Source organism: Genypterus blacodes, unplaced genomic scaffold (genome assembly GCF_046128005.1).
Source record: "Genypterus blacodes isolate CSIRO-AG114 ecotype Tasmania unplaced genomic scaffold, CSIRO-AGI_Gbla_v1 ptg000022l_1, whole genome shotgun sequence".
Classification (NCBI taxonomy): Eukaryota; Metazoa; Chordata; class Actinopteri; order Ophidiiformes; family Ophidiidae; genus Genypterus; species Genypterus blacodes.
The window spans coordinates 2,747,549-2,765,000 of record NW_027466835.1 but is presented as its reverse complement, the minus strand read 5'-3'; the positions used below and the strand labels follow the sequence as shown (position 1 = coordinate 2,765,000).

General features: G+C 42.9%; 2 protein-coding genes across 2 annotated transcripts in view; one reads left to right on the top strand and one right to left on the bottom strand.

The window, feature by feature from the left end:
* slc29a4a (solute carrier family 29 member 4a) overlaps positions 1–2,625 on the top strand; it is a 10,858-nt gene extending 8,233 nt beyond the window's left edge. The window contains exons 10-11 of the mRNA XM_076143002.1: positions 529–769; positions 1,730–2,625. Coding sequence (XP_075999117.1) covers positions 529–769; positions 1,730–1,875 — 387 coding nt within the window. The 3' untranslated portion in view covers positions 1,876–2,625. The remainder of the gene's footprint in view (positions 1–528; positions 770–1,729) is intronic.
* A 6,583-nt stretch (positions 2,626–9,208) lies between these two features.
* The window catches only part of tnrc18 (trinucleotide repeat containing 18), a 46,776-nt gene continuing 38,532 nt past the window's right edge, over positions 9,209–17,452 (bottom strand). The window contains exons 25-30 of the mRNA XM_076143001.1: positions 17,288–17,404; positions 16,734–16,877; positions 13,997–15,798; positions 13,510–13,746; positions 13,263–13,337; positions 9,209–13,119 (exon numbers count right to left, since the gene is read on the bottom strand). Coding sequence (XP_075999116.1) covers positions 12,913–13,119; positions 13,263–13,337; positions 13,510–13,746; positions 13,997–15,798; positions 16,734–16,877; positions 17,288–17,404 — 2,582 coding nt within the window. The 3' untranslated portion in view covers positions 9,209–12,912. The remainder of the gene's footprint in view (positions 13,120–13,262; positions 13,338–13,509; positions 13,747–13,996; positions 15,799–16,733; positions 16,878–17,287; positions 17,405–17,452) is intronic.

The window sequence follows — 17,452 nt, the reverse complement described above, 5'->3', positions numbered from 1 at the left end:
TAATTTTGTTCGCTGTTACTTTGTCCTCACAGCAAACGAAGCATTTTGTTGAAATGAGAAAAGAGAGATGGAGGAAGAGGAGGAATTGAATAGAAGAAGGGGAAGACAAATGAAGTCAGTTAGCAGGTAGACAAAGGAGCAATGATGAGGAAAAGCAGGGAACAGAGTGGAACATTTTTGGATTTAGTCAGTCACAATCACATACAATGACTCAAAGAGCTTTAAGTTCCTGACTTAGCCCAGAACTCCAGGAAGACAACTACCAAAAACCATCATGTATAAGGAAAAGGAAGAAGCCTTAAGACAGGCATTACATCCCTCAGAGTCTGGGGCCCCACAAGCCAGAGAAATAGGTTATTAGGAGCCTATCTAAGCATAAACTAAACCTGATCTAACTAATCACATTTCAGATCATTCTTGAGGTCAACTTGGGGTTTTCAGAATCGCCTGGTCCTATAGTCTATAAGAGCAGGATCCCTCCACTGCTAGAACCTCTCATAACTGAAATGTCTTGCTTTCCTGTGCCAGATCCTGGCAGCTTTGCCGTATGACTGGTCCGGAGGCCGCCTGCTCTTCTTCTCCTGCCTCAGGGTGGTCTTCATCCCTCTGTTTGTCATGTGTGTATACCCGGCCAACACGCCCACCCTGTCCCACCCAGCCTGGCCGTGTCTCTTCTCCCTCCTCATGGGAGTCACTAATGGATACTTTGGCTCTGTGCCCATGATCCTAGCTGCTGGCAAAGTGCCACCCGAACAAAGGGAACTGGCAGGTGAGAGTGTGTGTGTTGATGTGTTTGTGTGTGTGTGTGTGTGTGTGTGTGTGTGTGTGTGTGTGTGTGTGTGTGTGTGTGTGTGTGTGTGTGTGTGTGTGTGTGTGAATGAACTAGTGGAGCAAATATAGCTGAACCATATGTTTAAAAATAAAAAGTCTAAATGGTAGATTTAAAGGCTGTAGCCAGGCTCTCACACACAAATAAACATTTTGGTTCAGGCCAAAGTCCAGGTAGAAGCATAGTGCGGAAATGTCACCAAAACATGTTTCAGCATTTATAGTTTCACCAGACATTCATTGTAAAGTACATCTGACACAGTGTGACAGATAGTGACATTACAACAACAACAAAGCTACTGTTATCTCACAGTTTGCAGCAGCCAGCAGGCATTAGCTTTATGGGGCGAGGGTTTGAGAAGTCTGCTTTTCTGATATGTGCCATCATAAATATACAATGAAGGTGAAAGGGATTTTGTTTGTGGTACTCAGAGCTTTTAAAACTGATGTTGCACTATGCAGCAGATGCAGCGAATGGAAGTCACAAAAAGAAACGATATTCCAGCAAGCAAACAGAAGAGAAGAAGCTGGTATTTTGTCTCTGTTTCATCATTGAGAGATGGAGCCATAATTGGAGGCCTTGGTGGAGGTTCATGCTTTAATGTGTGTCCCTCTTGTTTCAATCCATTGCTCATAGTTGCTACTGGAATTGAAGAGCAGCTTAAAATCTTGTTTTTGCTGACCTCTTGTGGTTCAAAGCTCCAACATTGCTGTTAGATAAAGAAGTTTATTTTTTGAACATTATTGAATTATTAATTAATATCCGAACAGAAGATCATAATGAAAAGAAAAACATCTGGTATTTTTCACAAATTAGTATAGTATAGTTATCTTTTGAAGTATTTCTATTATTTTATTCCTATTTTTATTCATTTTCTCTCTGTCTGCTCCCCTTCTATAGGAAACACGATGACCGTCTCTTACATGTTGGGCTTGATGTTGGGCTCTGTTGTCGCATATGCAGCTTACAGCTTCAGCGCTCCAGCATCAGGAATCCACCTCCCCTCGCTCCGCATGCACACACCTGCCAATGCTACAGGCTACTGAATGTAAACACATGCACATATAGAGTGGGCCTACACACCCATATACAGCCAGCCATGGACTCAAACACAGTTCCTCCAGCTGCACAGACTGAGAGGAAAGGCGATTATTTCATCTCTTTGATTTTGCTCAGTCAACGTGGCTGTGAAAGAATAGCTGGAACACAAACCTGCTGCAGATGGGAAACAATAACAGAGAAGAAAAATGAATTTGAGTGAAAAGAATGAAAACTGATGGTACTATTTTCTTCTGTTCCCATTCACCCGTTCATCCACTCGACCTTTCAGTTGGACTTTGATTCACTTTTTCACGGCGTCCATCTGTCAGCTCTCCTCTGACTTTTTATCAGTGTGATCATTGTGAGACAAAGGCTGACATTTCTTAAGTGTAAAATCATCTGATGTGTCCTTAAGTCGGCTCAACTGCAGCAGGAAGTAGAGAATGATAGTCTTGAAGGAGACCCCATTTCATGTCATGAGTCACATGTTTTGCATTTCAACATGTCCAAGATTTCTTAATGTGGGATACTATGGATCTGAGGCTGTATTCCTGAGATGTACAATGATGAACTTGTGTAAAAGTAGCAATATCATAGGAGGAAAATGAATCCATCACAAATCAAAGACATGCCTTTAAAGTTTCACTCATGTAAAAGTAAACAAATACTAACAGTGTTTTTACTCTGCTGTCCAAAGTAAAAGCACTCGAAGTGAAGTGAACGGTTTGTGGCGTTTTAGGAAGGAAAGAAAGGAGGGCAGAAGGAAAGAAATGTAGTGTGGAAAGCAAGAACCAAAGATAGAGAAATAAAAAGAAACAGAAATACATATTAGTAACATTGTATTGTTATTGTATTACTTTTACTGACTTTTTTTATTCATTCATTCATTTGATTTATGTTCGAACATAAAGTGAGGTCATGCAAAGTGTGGCTAAAATACAAATGTCTAGAAGTTTCAAGAACATTTTTACGGCTAAAGATAAAAAGAAATTAAAACTTTAAAAAAGGCATATTGACATTTATAAAAATCAAAAATAGGATACTGTAGAAATAGAAACATGTAAAATAGTTTTTCAATTTTAAAAGTTGATTTATTGAAAATATAAACGATAAAAAACAAAACATAAATGTATCTGGGAAAAATCTTAAGAAATTCGAGAAAAATCTTAAGAAAAATCGAGAAAAATGTTTTGTATGTGATACATTTCACATTTAAAAAGAAAGAGGCTTAAATAATAAAATGTCCTTTTCAGAGTCTCATCGCTGTTTTTCTTTTTTTTTACAATGCTGTAATTCCTTGAAAAGTAAATCAAGAGAAAGTTCTTAAGCCACAGATGGGTTAAAGGCATACACGTTTCCTGATTATACACAGATGTCATATCTCTGGGGGAAAAAAAATATTTGGACCCTCATACAATGTTTATGATAATTTATCATGTTTCATCTCCATGACAACTGCTGCTCATTTTCCATGTGATATTGTAAAGGAGAAGAAATTGAACATGTGTATGTTTATGCCACGCTCAGATAGACATAACAATGATAATGATGATAATCATCAGAATCAGAATAATGTGAGTGGGAGCGATATGGATTCGGGGATAGAAAATAATTTTGTGCCAAAAGCAACCTGGTCCTTATGAGGGCCAAAAGCTCAAGAAAAAAAGAGTTTATGAAGTTGTAAATATGTGGAGAGAAGATTTAAACTAATTGAGATTGTTTTATTGTGTTGTTCTGTTGGATTTAATGTTACATTGATAAGAGAAGCTTGTGTTATAGACTTTGTCCTTTATGGAAAGCAGGCCCACATTCAGAGCAGAGAATAATGATGTAGGTGCTGTGTGATTAACAGTGTGTGTGCCGTGTGGGAGCTGCTCCCATTCCTGCTGGATGTCCCACTGTCCTAACACTGCCTGAGGCCTCTCCTCTCCTCTCTGTCTCTGTTTGCTGTATGTTTAAGGTGTTTTTGATTATTTCTGGTCTTATCTGTCATTAAAGGACATGGAAGTCTCTTTCACTTTCTGTTTGACACCAAAGTGACCCTTTATCATATTTTCACTCCGTATTTATAAGAAAGCTAACTTAAAAAAATAAAATAAAATAAAATAAATAAATAAATAAATAAATAAATAAATAAATAAATAAATAAATAAATAAATAATAATAATAATAATAATAATAATAATAATAATTATATATAATAATAATATAATAATAATAATAATAACAATAATAATAATAACTGGGGTGTGTTTTATCATTCTTCTGATCTGTTGCAAATATAGTTTCACTGCAGTGGGGACTATGGTTGCTATTATTTTCCATTTTTATTATATATGTTTGTATAATTATGCTCATCCATGTTCTTTCATTTGTATTGCTTATTTTTTATATTTTTATTTTAGTTTTAATATTTGTGTAATTGGAATTCTAAAATGTTGACATGTTCTGATTGAAAACATATTTGATCAATGACAGTAATTAGATGAATTTACACTACATGAGACATTCTAGGCTCATTAACAGCTGTTAAACTCACTCTGGATGCAAGATAAGAGGTTATAAAATACAAATGGCAAAACAAAAGCCATATATTAACGAGAAGGAAAAGGTCAGGATGAGAAAATGGAAAGATGAAAAGATTTTCTGTTAGTGAGAGTAGAAACAAATGTTCAGCTCAATGGAAGACAAAGAAAGACTTCACTGTTCAGGTCTGGAGGATGAAAGTTATCAGGCAGCTGTGGAACGAATGAGGAACAAATAAATCAGTCTGAACTAGAATGGACAGAAACATACATATGAGAACACATTACAACATTACTTCAATTAGATGAGGTAGTTGATAATATGTTTCTACCCTCTTTATTGTTTACATATTTGCATTGTTTGCTTTATCTACCAGCTTGTCATGTGTTTCCTGTTCGTATTTAAATTGAAACTCATGACTGAATGACTATACCACTGTGAAAAATGAGCATGGTGCCAGAAAAACATATTGATGTAGAATAAATACCGTTTATTCTTTAAAAGAAAGTGAGAGATAAGATGGCTTTGGTGGAAAATGTTTAGTTTAGAGAAATTTGTTGTTTCTCTGTTAAGTGAAAAAGTAGAAACTGGGCCAGTGAGCTAAATAAAGCCTTTTTGCTGGTGCAGCTATTCCATGATGGTTCATTAAAATCTTAAAAAACATGTGAGCCTGTTCTTATATGTGTCATATTCACCTTTTAATAAAGAATCCTTGTTACAGTCGTGGAGAATAAGAAGAAGAATCACCTCAAATGCATATTAAACAATTAAGGGATGGGACAAGTTGTCCAACAAAGATGACAGCTTGGCCATCATCCTCCTGTCCCCCACCACCTCCACAGAATCCATAGGGCAGCCCAGGACAGAGCTGGCCTTCTTCACAAGTTTGTTCAGGATGTATAGGAAGGCCTGATCAATGGAGAGTCATCATCTAAAAATTGATGTCAGGGACTTACTCACTTATGAATTAGTACTCAGTAGTTATAGTTAGTAGTATAACCTGCTAAAAGTGTTCTATATTAGATAATGGGTTTACCATGCAGGGGGCAACTCTGTGCAATGCAGCATTTTCCTGGTCTAATCTGATTGGACACAATCTTAGCCACAAAACCTCAGATTTCACTGAAAGACTTTTGTTACCCAGACAACATTACAATCATTATCGGTTTAGGGCGTTGTGATGGGTCCACCAAAATCAGAATATTTACAAGTCAAGTTAATTTGTATAGTCCAACACATAATGTCTCACGGTGCTTTACTCAGCTTCAGTTTCCTTTCCCAAAGAAAAAACTCTCTAAGAAACTCAACATAAAAGCATGAAAATAGAAGAAAATGCTCCATGGGTCTGAAAATAGAGAATAGAAATGAATATATATTCATATAAGAGTTGTCACTTTGCAGGAATAACCCTGTTTTACATATTTTCTCTACGTCTTAACACAACTTTTCAACAATTTCCTTAGGAATAAAGTTCTATCTTAACTTTACCAGATCTGTTTATTTTACCCACATGAAACAGATTTATTCAACTGTAGTTGTCTCAGGGTGGCACGCCTCAAATTTGAGAACCTGAGTAAGAACCTGAGTAGTATTAATATTTCGAGTCAAGGTCAACGTTCATCCAGCAGAAGGCGCTGCTGCACAGGGAACAGCAATCAAATTGAGCGAGGACTGAGCAGCATGAGGTCACGAACAGCAAGGTTTCATGTTTCAGCTTAAAACTGATGCTTGGGACTAAATTAAAGGTTTTTTCTTCTTGTCCTTTTTGACTGTTGACCCTTCTGTTGGACATCACCTTGCTCATAGAGCTGTAAGAGAGACGAGAGCAACTAGAGCATAAAGCTCTTTCTACATATTATCTGCTCTCTTTTGTTCATTTCAAGGAGTTTTGAACGACCCTCTCTATTCTTTATGTGACTTTGTTTCTGTGCAGCTGTACCTGTGAATATGTGTATGCGTGTGTGCGTGTGTGTGTGTGTGTGTGTGTGTGTGTGTGTGCTAATTTTGGATGTGGCTGTAGGGAGAGAAAGTCTCTGGTGTGTGACAGAGTAACTGATCATTAGTCATTCTGTTCCACATAGGGAGAAGGAGGAGGAGGAGGGAAACTGGGAGAAAGAGACACTGGAGAGTGTGGAGGAATAAAAAGGTGGCACAGAGGTACCATCACAATGTTTCTGTGTTAAAGTTACGGCTTTGTTCAATATCAACATTAAAAACATTTAAAAGGGGATATTGATGTTAATTGGCTGATCACCCTCACACAGCTGAGGTGCTTAGTGGCCCATTGTGCTCTCACAGGTATTCTTCTTCTTCAATCAATGGTCAATAAGCTTGAAAACACAGCACCCCCCCTCCTGTTATTGTTATGCTGCAAGACTTGGTTCCCTTGAGCACACAAAGTCCAGTTTCCTCATTCCTACACCTTCACTATTGATCAGGATTGAAGTCCAGTGTTGAGTTTTCAGCTGCTTAGCATCTATTTCAGCTGGATGACTGAAATAATCCTTCGTAGACAATCCAGCAACAAAGCTGCTTCCAATTTAGTTTCCAGTATAAAGATGAACAGGAGCTCTGTGGCGCTCCGAGAGAGACGCCGGTGTGAGCAGGGTGCCCGTAGCTCCGTCTCTCACTTGGCCTAGAACTCTGTGTGTGGGCGCCTAGACAACTAACCACTGGTCAGGTGGGGCAGGGTGTATTGGCAGAGCAGGTGAGGCGGGAAACAGCTCCGTCTACTGTAAATGGTCGGTGCCCAACTTCTGCCGGGGCGTGGTGCAGTCAGGCCCTCTCCAGAACTTTCTCCAACAGGTGGCACCCTTGAGCCAGACATCGCTCCTCTGTCCTCCACAAGCATCACCTCATCTTCACATCTAGAGGGACTTCATACACTACTGACACACACTACTGTTACGGGTTTAAATACCCATAACAGCAGTGTGTGTCTGTCAGGCCCAGAGAGAAAAGCAAAGATAATTAAACACGCCTGAAATACAAAGAATCTGATGTTTCATTCATTATGCTGTCAGCATGAATAATAGATAGCTAATTGATATGCAGTGCATATCTCTCCCTCTCTCTCTCTCTCTCTCTCTCTCCCTCTCCCTCTTTCCCTCATCAAATTAGAGTATTAATTTTGAGAGAGAGAAAGACCTTTCATTTCAATCGAGAGCCAAAGGACAAACACATAAAAGTCTGTGTGACAAAGAAGCCATTCAAACTGTGCTCACTCTGCATTTAAACACCCCCTCACTCACTCAGATACCTGTCTCCTGGGAAACCGTGTGTGCGTGCAAGTGTGTGTGCAGAAAATAATAACTTCTAATACATACACACACACACACACACAAAGAAAGAGAGAGAGCTGCACAGAATACTGAAAATGTAGAGAGAAAAAGTGATGGAGGGGTTCAACAGTAATGTGTTAACATACATGCTTACGTACATGCTTAGAGGGCGCACACACACACACACACACTTCTCCATCCCAGCTCACTCTGCTCCCTGTGTTCAAGCTGTAAAGATGCCTCTGCCAATGAAATGTCTCCGTTCCTGTGATGTCAGCCAATCAGAATCTTGTGTGCAGACACACCCACAGGAGTGTGCGTAAGGGCTCTGCTGAGGTAGGTTAGAAAGAATGTGTGTATGTGTGTGTGTGTGTGTGTGTGTGCGGTGTATGTGGATACCTTTCAGTGTGGGTTTGTACTGTGTGGTGTGAGAGCGTGTGTATCCAAGGAAGCACCCAGCAGGTTCTGATGTTATGCTGATGTTAGTCCTTTTAGGGAAACAGAGGCGACGTAACCCCCTGACTGCTGCTCTCACCATGAAACAGGAACACACACTTAGTTTCACGTCAGCAAAGATTTAATTACACGTGGACACACAGGAATTCTGTCTCTCTCTGACACACACACACACACACACACGTACACACACCGTTGCCAGCTTTGATGGTCGAACTGTGAATGGTCAGCAGTGGAAACGTGTCTCCTGCGGTCAGCTCTGCAGCTCAGGAGGAAGCTGAACTTTCCTCCATTTTATCAACCAGCAGCTTCATTACCGAGCTGCCAAAATGGAGGCCTGATGGAGTCCACTGTTGATTAAAGGGGCAGTTCACCCAAACTGAAAGCAGACAAACCTTTAGAGCAGGTATTTGATGTGGGTGGGACGATTCCTTCGAGCACCAATGAGGTGCGGCGGTGGAAACTTCAGAAAGTTGATGGATGTGAAGTGAAAAAAGTCACCGAGCCACATTGGAAGATCAAAACGGAATTTGCAACTGTGTACTGGGAGGTTGAGGACATTTGTGAGGTGTGTTGCCAATTTAACCAAGATAAGAACCATGTAGTCTTGGTAGTGTGTGACTGGGGTCAGGGTTATGGGCGCTCTAGTGGCTAAACACTAAAAGGTAATCATTTATCTTGGTGACATCATAATCAAATTTTACTGTCTGTTTTAATGTCTGAGGAGAAATAGTGGAATTGAAGCAAACCCAGAAGTTTCCAGATGATCCTTCAAATCTGGTCAGAGTTCCTCCATTCCTTCTGTATTGGAGAATGAGCTGTGAGTTAGATCTGTAGTATGGTGTTCCAGTGACGGATATGGAACAGAGGCAGGACTGAAAATGTGGTACGAGTGATTTAGGAAGAATAAAAGCGACAACATTTGTGAAAACATTAGCGGCCCAATGAGAGTGAGTGCAGCAGAGCCACCCAAGGGTGCAGTGGGGCTCCTTTTACACCAGAACCATTTATACCACAAGTGTCAAAATGCTTAAAGAGAGAAGAACACACAAACATCATCACACAGCACCAGACATACAGTTCCATCTGTTTATTGATTAACTATAAAATACTGAGTTACTAAAACAATTTTTAAAGAAACACTGATAAAACGTGGTTGCTGTCCGTAAAAAAAACTTTAAAAACAAGAAAAAAGGTTCCTTACACATACAGTATAGGGCCACAGAATATATCTGGTTTCAGAATCAACTCTAAAATGAATTCTTTAGCATTTTTTACAAGATTTTGACGTGTACAAAGTATATTCTAATAGCTTTTCTGTCCCCGCGACGGACAAGGATCATTTACAAAACTTAGATGATTTTCTATTTATTTTCAAAATAAACTTTTTTTTTTTCTGTAACAGGACGATAACGATACTGAATGAACAGCAGACGAAGAACCAGCCTCCGGTCCACCTCTCTCTCTCTCTCTCTTTCTTTCTCTCTCTCTCTCTCTTTCTTTCTCTCTCTCTCTCTCTCTCTCCTATTCCTCTCTCTCTCTAGCAGCTAGCTCCCAGGGCCTGTCAGCAGTATTGCTTGAGAGGCATGGACGATTGTTCAGAGAGGGAAGCAAGGAAAAAAAATATCATGGAAACATGCAAAAAAAAAAAAAAAGAAAAAAAAAAAAGGCAAAGATGAGAAATCACAGCAAAAGAAAAAACACACAACGGGTGGCAAAGTCAGGGTCAGGCTCTTCAAATATGACACTTAATGAGAGCAAAGGGAATTGGGAAGTAAGTGTTGTATGTGTGTGTGTGTGTGTGTGTGTGTGTGTGTGTGTGTTGGACCCTGTATGGAGGCTTTGGTCGGAGAAAAGGGGGCAAATATAGATCGGAAAGCAATAACACCTTAAAGGGTTACAAAAGAGTGTGTGCGTGCATGTGTGTGTGCCTGTGTGTGTGTGTGTAGGAGAGCGATGTCTTATCACACTGCCTCATACAAATGCACACAGAGAGAAAAAAAGTGCTTTAGCGACTCGAGCGTTAAACAAACATTCACTTTAACATGTTCATTCTGCAAACGCACCTGTTTATCCATTAAGCTCTTAAGAACTGAGATCCCACCCCAAAATCCACTTTGTCTGGCTGTCACACAAACGTTTGAGCCAATCACGCATCAATGTGAGATAGAAGTCTATAGAAATGTGAGTTGGGGGGCAAAGAGGGGGAGCAGATGTCAGAGCAGCAGCATCTTTAGGGAGAACGTGGTGACATTTCAATCTCAGAAATTCCCGAAGGTAAAACCGCACTGTACCTGGTTTTAACCGCCTCAAACGGACAAGCAGCACAATTTCTAACTAACCCTGTGTCGCTTTTATAAACGTGCACCGACAGTAAAAGCTACTCTACAGTTTAACGTTTGAAAACGGAAAAATCTTTGTCATTTCATCTGGGAACAATCGCTTTCATCCTGGGATCTGCTCCGGACGTCACGGAGACGCGTCACATCTGAGAGCGCACGGGAGAATATGATTTAACCTATAATATAATCAGACGTACAGACAATATGAAACAATCTCAAGAGAGTAGAAAATATTAAACCTATTGAATATCAACAAGACAATCTGCAATCTCTGCAGCAAGGCAGAGAGAGGGCAAAGTGGTAAGACAAGAGCAAATAAACATGGCAATCACAGATATATACAGTATATATACCATATATATGCGTGTGTGTGTGTGTGTATAGATCCCGATATATCTGACGCACACTATGTACATAATAGTGTAATTAAGTGAATTAAAGAGCTCAGATGAGTTCAGTATCAGGCTGAACACAATGTCGATCGCATCAACACCTACTGGGGTGGATTTGGTAGAATCAGGTGAATGGTTCCTGTACGGCCTGGGAGATGAAGGCCGCCTGACAGCTCTCAACCCTGAGCACAACATTCAAGTCTCTCCCCCCCAAAAAAAACTTAATCGAGAAAAAAAATTCACAAGCAGTTATGACAGATGAAGACGTGCGAATGTGGAAAAGGAACAATGTGTGTGAGTGTGTGTGTGTGTGTGTGTGTGAGGAAGGGTAAGGGGCATCACTGGCATGCAGAGGAGCATCAGTGAGACCAGTGGGAGGACTACAGGAACCAAGCATCTCACACACACACGCACGCACGCACACAGTGTCCTCTGCAGTGGAGCTCAGCGATAAGTTGGATCAAAGTGCACTTGTGTCAAAGATACAAGTGATTGCGTGGAGGGAGGGAGGGATCTGGGGTGTGAGGGGTTAAGAATGAAACCCACACGACTGCAGAACGCATAAGAAAAACCAAAAAACACAAACGGGACAGAGATGCGTTCAGATTGCCCAACACTCCAGGCAGACTGAACTTAGGCTCTGAACACAAAAACAATGATGTTGATTTAATCCCCGTTGACAGTTTCAGGAGTGAAGGAACTATCCATCACAACCAGGAAACCAATTTGGTAAAATTAGAAAAAACAAAGGCTGTGTTGAGCTCATAAGAGTGAACTGATCTCTCCACTGATTGCTCAGATGCTTCCTGCAGCCCCAAAATGGCAGACGATGTGTTTAGCTTGGGGTTTCTCCACGGCAAAATGGCAACAGGGAAACTCCGTGAAGAAGGAAGAGCTCTGACAGCACCGTGGCCTTAATGAATCTGGAAATGAGAGGCTGCTGTCCTCCACCAAATCCCCCTCAAGCCTGCACACAAGCTCACTTCTTCTGGAGCACAACTGAGGCGTTCATCATTCAACAGTGATGTATTTTTATCCTTTTGGTTATTCAAACATGTTTCGAGACAAACAGCTGCTGCTTGTGTTTTGGGTGGATTCCCTCCTTAAGATAAGGAAGTGAAAAATGAAAAGGGGAAGTGCTTTTTTAGGTGAAGTCCAAGATTTCTTCCTCTCTCTCTTTTTTTTAGCCCCGAGTCGGAGGGAGGAAGACGTTTTAAAGTAGCACACACACACAGACGCTTTGTCTGCCTGAGTTCAGATTGTCAAAGGGATGTGGAAGGGGTTAAATTAAAGGAACTTTTTGAAGTGATTTAAGTGCTCTCTGTTGGTCAATAATGGAAGGAGTCTCTCTCTCTCTCTCTCGCTCCCTCTAACTCTCTCGCTCTCGGTGCGTCTTTGCGTCGTCGCTCTTGCTGTTCTGTAGATACATTTATATGACTGTAACATCACCACGGCAACATTATATAATCACAACATCACTCCGCTGTGGGGTGTCTCTCTCTCTCTCTCTCTCTTGACCCTGCTGAGACCCCCTGCTCTCTCTCCTGTATGATCATTCACAGTTCATTAAAGCTTCTTGACTGTTTCACCTCTTTAGAAAAAATTACTCTCACATAAATCTGTTACATGAAAATAAAACACTCATATTTTCCTCTATATAACTGTGTTTGTTTCACACCGGGGTGAGTATTTATAGGCGTCTGTGCACGTGAGTGTATACATGTACTGTATCCATGTGTTCTTCTGGTATATTTACATGGAAATGGAGACGGAAATGTTCAAAAGTGTTAGAATTCAAAATCCAAATCTGTCCTGTGAACACTTGAAACAAAACAATAGGTGGATGTTTCAAAGTGTGTGTGAGTGTGAGTGTGAGTGCTTCAGGAGATTTCCTCGCTTTATAATACTGTCTGTAGTGTCTCCCATCTGTGTAGTAGTAATTCAAAGACCGCAGTTTGTCAGGTGTGTCTTTGTGGAGCGGTCGGTCGGTCAGTGCGTCGGGCCACGTCGGGTCTTAAGGGCTCCTGATGGGCCTCAGTCTTAGTTCAGCAGATGACGGGGACGCCATCGGTGTTGAAGATCATGCCGGTGGTGGGTTCGTAGGTGCCGGCCAGGTAGTAGAGGTCCTCGCTGTCTGCGTAGCGCCGGGTGAGGGTCATCTGCTCATACTCCTCCACGCTCACCACCAGGCACTTATGACTGACGGTCTGCACGTCGTTCTCGTCGCTGTGAGACGACTGGTAGAGCGCGCGCTGGGACAGAGACGCACCGGTTACTACCAAGCTCTCCGTCCAGCTGTACATGCTACTTCAAGAATGACTACCAATGACTTTAACTGCCAAACTAGGGCTCATCCACAATAATTCATTAATATGTCATTGGTGTTTTGCCTCACCTCCATGAAGTCTTTTCTCTGGATGGAAGAGTGCAAAGCTGCAGGTAAAGACTGACCACACATCAGATCCCAGTTCTGGAGAGGCAACAAGTTCAGCATTACTGTACTGTAGAGTTAAATCTTTGGCATAACTGAGCTTCAAACTACAAACCAAACACTCTAACGGTTTCTTTCCTACAGAGCAGCTTGACATGAATGATTCTCATAATGGGCTCTGGGCTCTGAGCAGATAATAAGGAGCTCTGACCTTCTTGTCAGTGAGTTTCTTGCCCGGGTTGGTCTCCTCTGGATGATAGAACCAGTTGACTCTGACCACCATGTTGCTGCCCCACGACTCCCACATGCTCTGGATTCGGCCGATGAAAGGCAAATTGGGCCGACCGGCAGACAGGAACACGGCGCAGTCGCCGATGCGGATCATCTCCCGACCGCGGACGATGGCTTTGTAGAAAAGCTTCTTTGCTTTGCCCTTCATGCCGCGTCTCTGAGGGCAGGAAGAGGACAGACAGAGGAAAGGAGACAGAGGTTTGGAACACATATTACACAACGGTTTGGACTTTGTGTTTTCTGTGGTTAAACTCAACAAACTTCATTCCAGTTTTGCGTTACAAAGGAACAGTGCGCCCCAATTCGTTACGTTAATACCAATAATTTCTTTCCATCTGTGCGTTCTTACTGTTTATCACCTGAATATGAATTGTTAGCTTGACATGTATTTGCGCTCTCCCCCTCACCTGGGTGGGTTTTCCAAACCACTTCCACAGCTGTCTGGCAGGCAGGAAGGCAGAGATTTTGGGCCGGTTCTCCACGCTGGGCAGCCTCTGGCGTTTTGCCAGCTCCTTGGTGGTGGGGAGGTGGACCCCTTCTCTCCTCTTTGGTCTCCCCACCTTCCCTTCGCCGCCATTTGGCTTGGGTTTTGGAGGTCGACCCCTTTGTCCAGATCCCTTTCCTGTGGCTGGTTTAGCGGGTTTAGGTTTAGCAGGAACGACAGCAGTTGGAGAGGATGAAGGAGATGGTGATGGTGATGGCGATGGAGACAAAGGAGACTGCTCCTCTTCCTCTTCCACTTTCATCTCCACCTCGTTCGTCACCTCCTCCTCTTCTTCTTCTTCATTTTTCGGATGTTCTTTTGGTTTGTCCTGTGCTGGAGGCGGGGAGACGGGGACAGGAGGAGGTGTGGGTCGCCTGTCTTCGTCTGAGCTGCAGGAGGAGTCGTCAGTAGATGAAGAGGAAGAGGAGGATGACGACGAAGAAGAGGAAGAAGAAGAGGACGAACCAGAGCAAGATGATGAAGAGGAAGAGCAGCTAGAGGTGCATTTCTTCTTCTTCTTTAACTTCCCTTTCTCCCTTTCCTCCTCTGACTCTGAGCTGCTGCTACTCTGAGACTCCTGTTTCACCTTTCTCTCCTCTCGTTTGTCTATCTCCCTTTTCTCCTCCTCCTTTTTACCTTTCTCTTCTCTCTTGTCCACCTCTTGTCCTCTACCAGCGGCTCCACGGTTATCTGCCTTCTCCAAAAGCAACATCGGCGCCTTGTAGGCAGAGTCTTTCTCTGGTGGGCCCGACTCTCTGTCTGGAGCTCTCAGCTTAGGTTTTAGCAGTTTTTGATTGTCTGTTGTCGTGGTGATGGGGGTGTGGTCCCGTTTGACGTCCCGTCCCTCCAGCAGCATGAGAGCTTTGGTCTTCTTCGTCTTCGGGGAGGTCACACCTTCATGGTCGAGTTTAACTAGGGGCTCCGCGGACTGCTTCCGCCTAACCATGTCACTTTGCCCCGAGCTTGGCTTGGGTCTGGAGATGGGGCTGGGTCCAGGACTGGGCCTCGGTCTAGTACTAGATGGCATCTTGAGTTTAGGTCTAGCATTAGATGATGACAATGGAGATAAGGATAATAATGAAGGTCTGGGAGTCAGTGACGCCCCAGCTTTGCCTGTAGGCGGCCTGGAGTGTGTGTTGGGTATGAGGCCAGAGCCGAGGCTGGGTCTGGGACGACTGTGGTGGTCTGAAGAGGGTTTGGGTTTAGGTGTGGAAGTAGAGGACGGTCTGGGCGTGGAGGTTGCACTGGGTTTTGTTGCAGTAGAGGATGTTGCGATGTTGGGTCTGGACATGGGTCTGTTGGTGGTGGAGCTGACGCTGCTGTTGTTCTCCTTCTCTCTGCGCTGGCTGTTGTATGAACTGAGGTTGGGCTCACTGTAGAGATCCACGGTCAAAACCTTCCCATAGGTGGAGGGGTAGAGGGAGGGAGGGAGGGTGCGGCCTGGTTTGGAAGGAGGGGACTGGGCAGCGCTGGCCTTCCTGGGTATCGTGTTAGGTGAAAGCGTAGGGCTGCTTGCCGTGGACGGGACAGAGCTCTTGCGACCCACTTTTGTTTGTGTTCCTGGTGTGGGCCGGGACGCAGGCCTGGGCTTCTCCTGGGCCGCTTTCTGGACTGCAACGGGCCTCTCCAGGGCAGGCTTGGCATGAGCCTGGGGTCTCTCTGCAGGTTGGGTGGAGGATGATGGAGCATCAGCGTTCTCCCGGGCATCTGGGCTCATTGAGGTCTCTGAGAAAAAAAAACGAGAGGGAAAAAGTTGAACTACTCTACTTTACGTTTCAGCCAAAACACACTGTGACGAGGTTTACAAAAGAGAAGCAGACGTGTTCTTTGTGTGGCTTCAGGATTTTTGTGGTCTACAACCTCACACGCTGCGAATGGTCGACAAATAAGCAAAGAAACAACTCTGTAATGAAAACACTGCATGTCAGAAATGCTTACGCAGTAGAAAACCAGGCCAGCGTCAGCAGATCAGACATGCAACATGGCGTGTAACGGAGCTAAATAACGCTCTGAAGAAAGACGCTGTTTGAGCAAATATATCAAACTGCTATCAAAGACCACAGTGATGTGATATGTTGCAAATGAAAGACTTCTCTCAGCAATTCTTTTGATGAACATGGGACAAGTTGTATTTTTATCATGGCTCTTGAATGACCTCAATACTATTCATGTTAAACAACATTATAGTAAAATCCACTATTATTTCTAATTCCCATTACAAATCCTTAGTAAATGTAAAGTGACACGTTGCACTTGCACAAAGAGCACTGAGCCAAATCATGTCACTTCTCTTCTTTGTGATTTCCTGGCACATTTGGCTCCAGCATGTGAGGAAATGTTCTTTCCTGGTCCCAAAGAATTATTCAGTTGCACCAATTTAAGGTAATGGTGATGAAAGTACAAAGTGCACATTGCAATCAGTCTTATTTGAAGCAAATTGTGCTATTAGTTTTACACTGCGGGGACTTTTTCCCTCTCTTGTTACAGCCACAGACTCAGTCTCTCCTGTGTGCTTTGCTGACACATTAGACATGGAGGGTAATGAATATTCATAGGATCAGCAATGATTGGTGAATAAGTAATGTCGATAAGCTTCCAGCCTCAGCGCACATGGAGCAGCTACATCATCAAGACATGTTTTGAAGGATTAATTGGCTCACCAGATTTGGGTTTGGGTTTACGGCCAGGTTTTCCTTTGACCTTAGGGACGGCATCTTCTGGCTTTGGCCCCGCCTCTTTGCTGCATTTTCGTACACGCCTCCTGGAGCAGCTGGTCACCAGCAGTGCAGGGGACGGCTCAGCACCTGGATGGATGAGCGACATCATGCTAAAGTCTAAAAACACTGATAACAACACACAAAAACATGGAAGTTGCCCTGTGTTTGTGTCTCCTCCCATCCTGAGTTGAAGTGTGTCGTCCGGAGGATTATTTGAGTTTAAAGTTCTAAGTCATAGTGCACATCATGGTGTCTTTCTGACTCTTGAAGCATGCAAGCAGATGCAGCCACTGCCACTTAGGGAACAACCTTCTATGCACGAGAGGGTAAAGAGCTGTAATGTACCGGAACCTTTTTAAATTAGCAAAACTTTACTGGGGGCTCAAATCCATCAACACACAAGCAAATGCACACAGGCATGAGTAGAGAGCAATGCCTGGCAGCATGTTGACCTATGCAAAAAGACACACACACACACGCACTGTAGACACACTCACAGTGGATCTTGTAGTCGGGTGGAAGCAGTCTGATGTGGGAGAGAGGGATGCGTCCAGTGTCACCATCATCAAACTCCACTGTGATGAGGTCATCATTTTCGTCAATGTCTGCACTTCCTGTGGGGGAACAAAATAATGAACAGAAGTCAAAAACTGCATATTTGT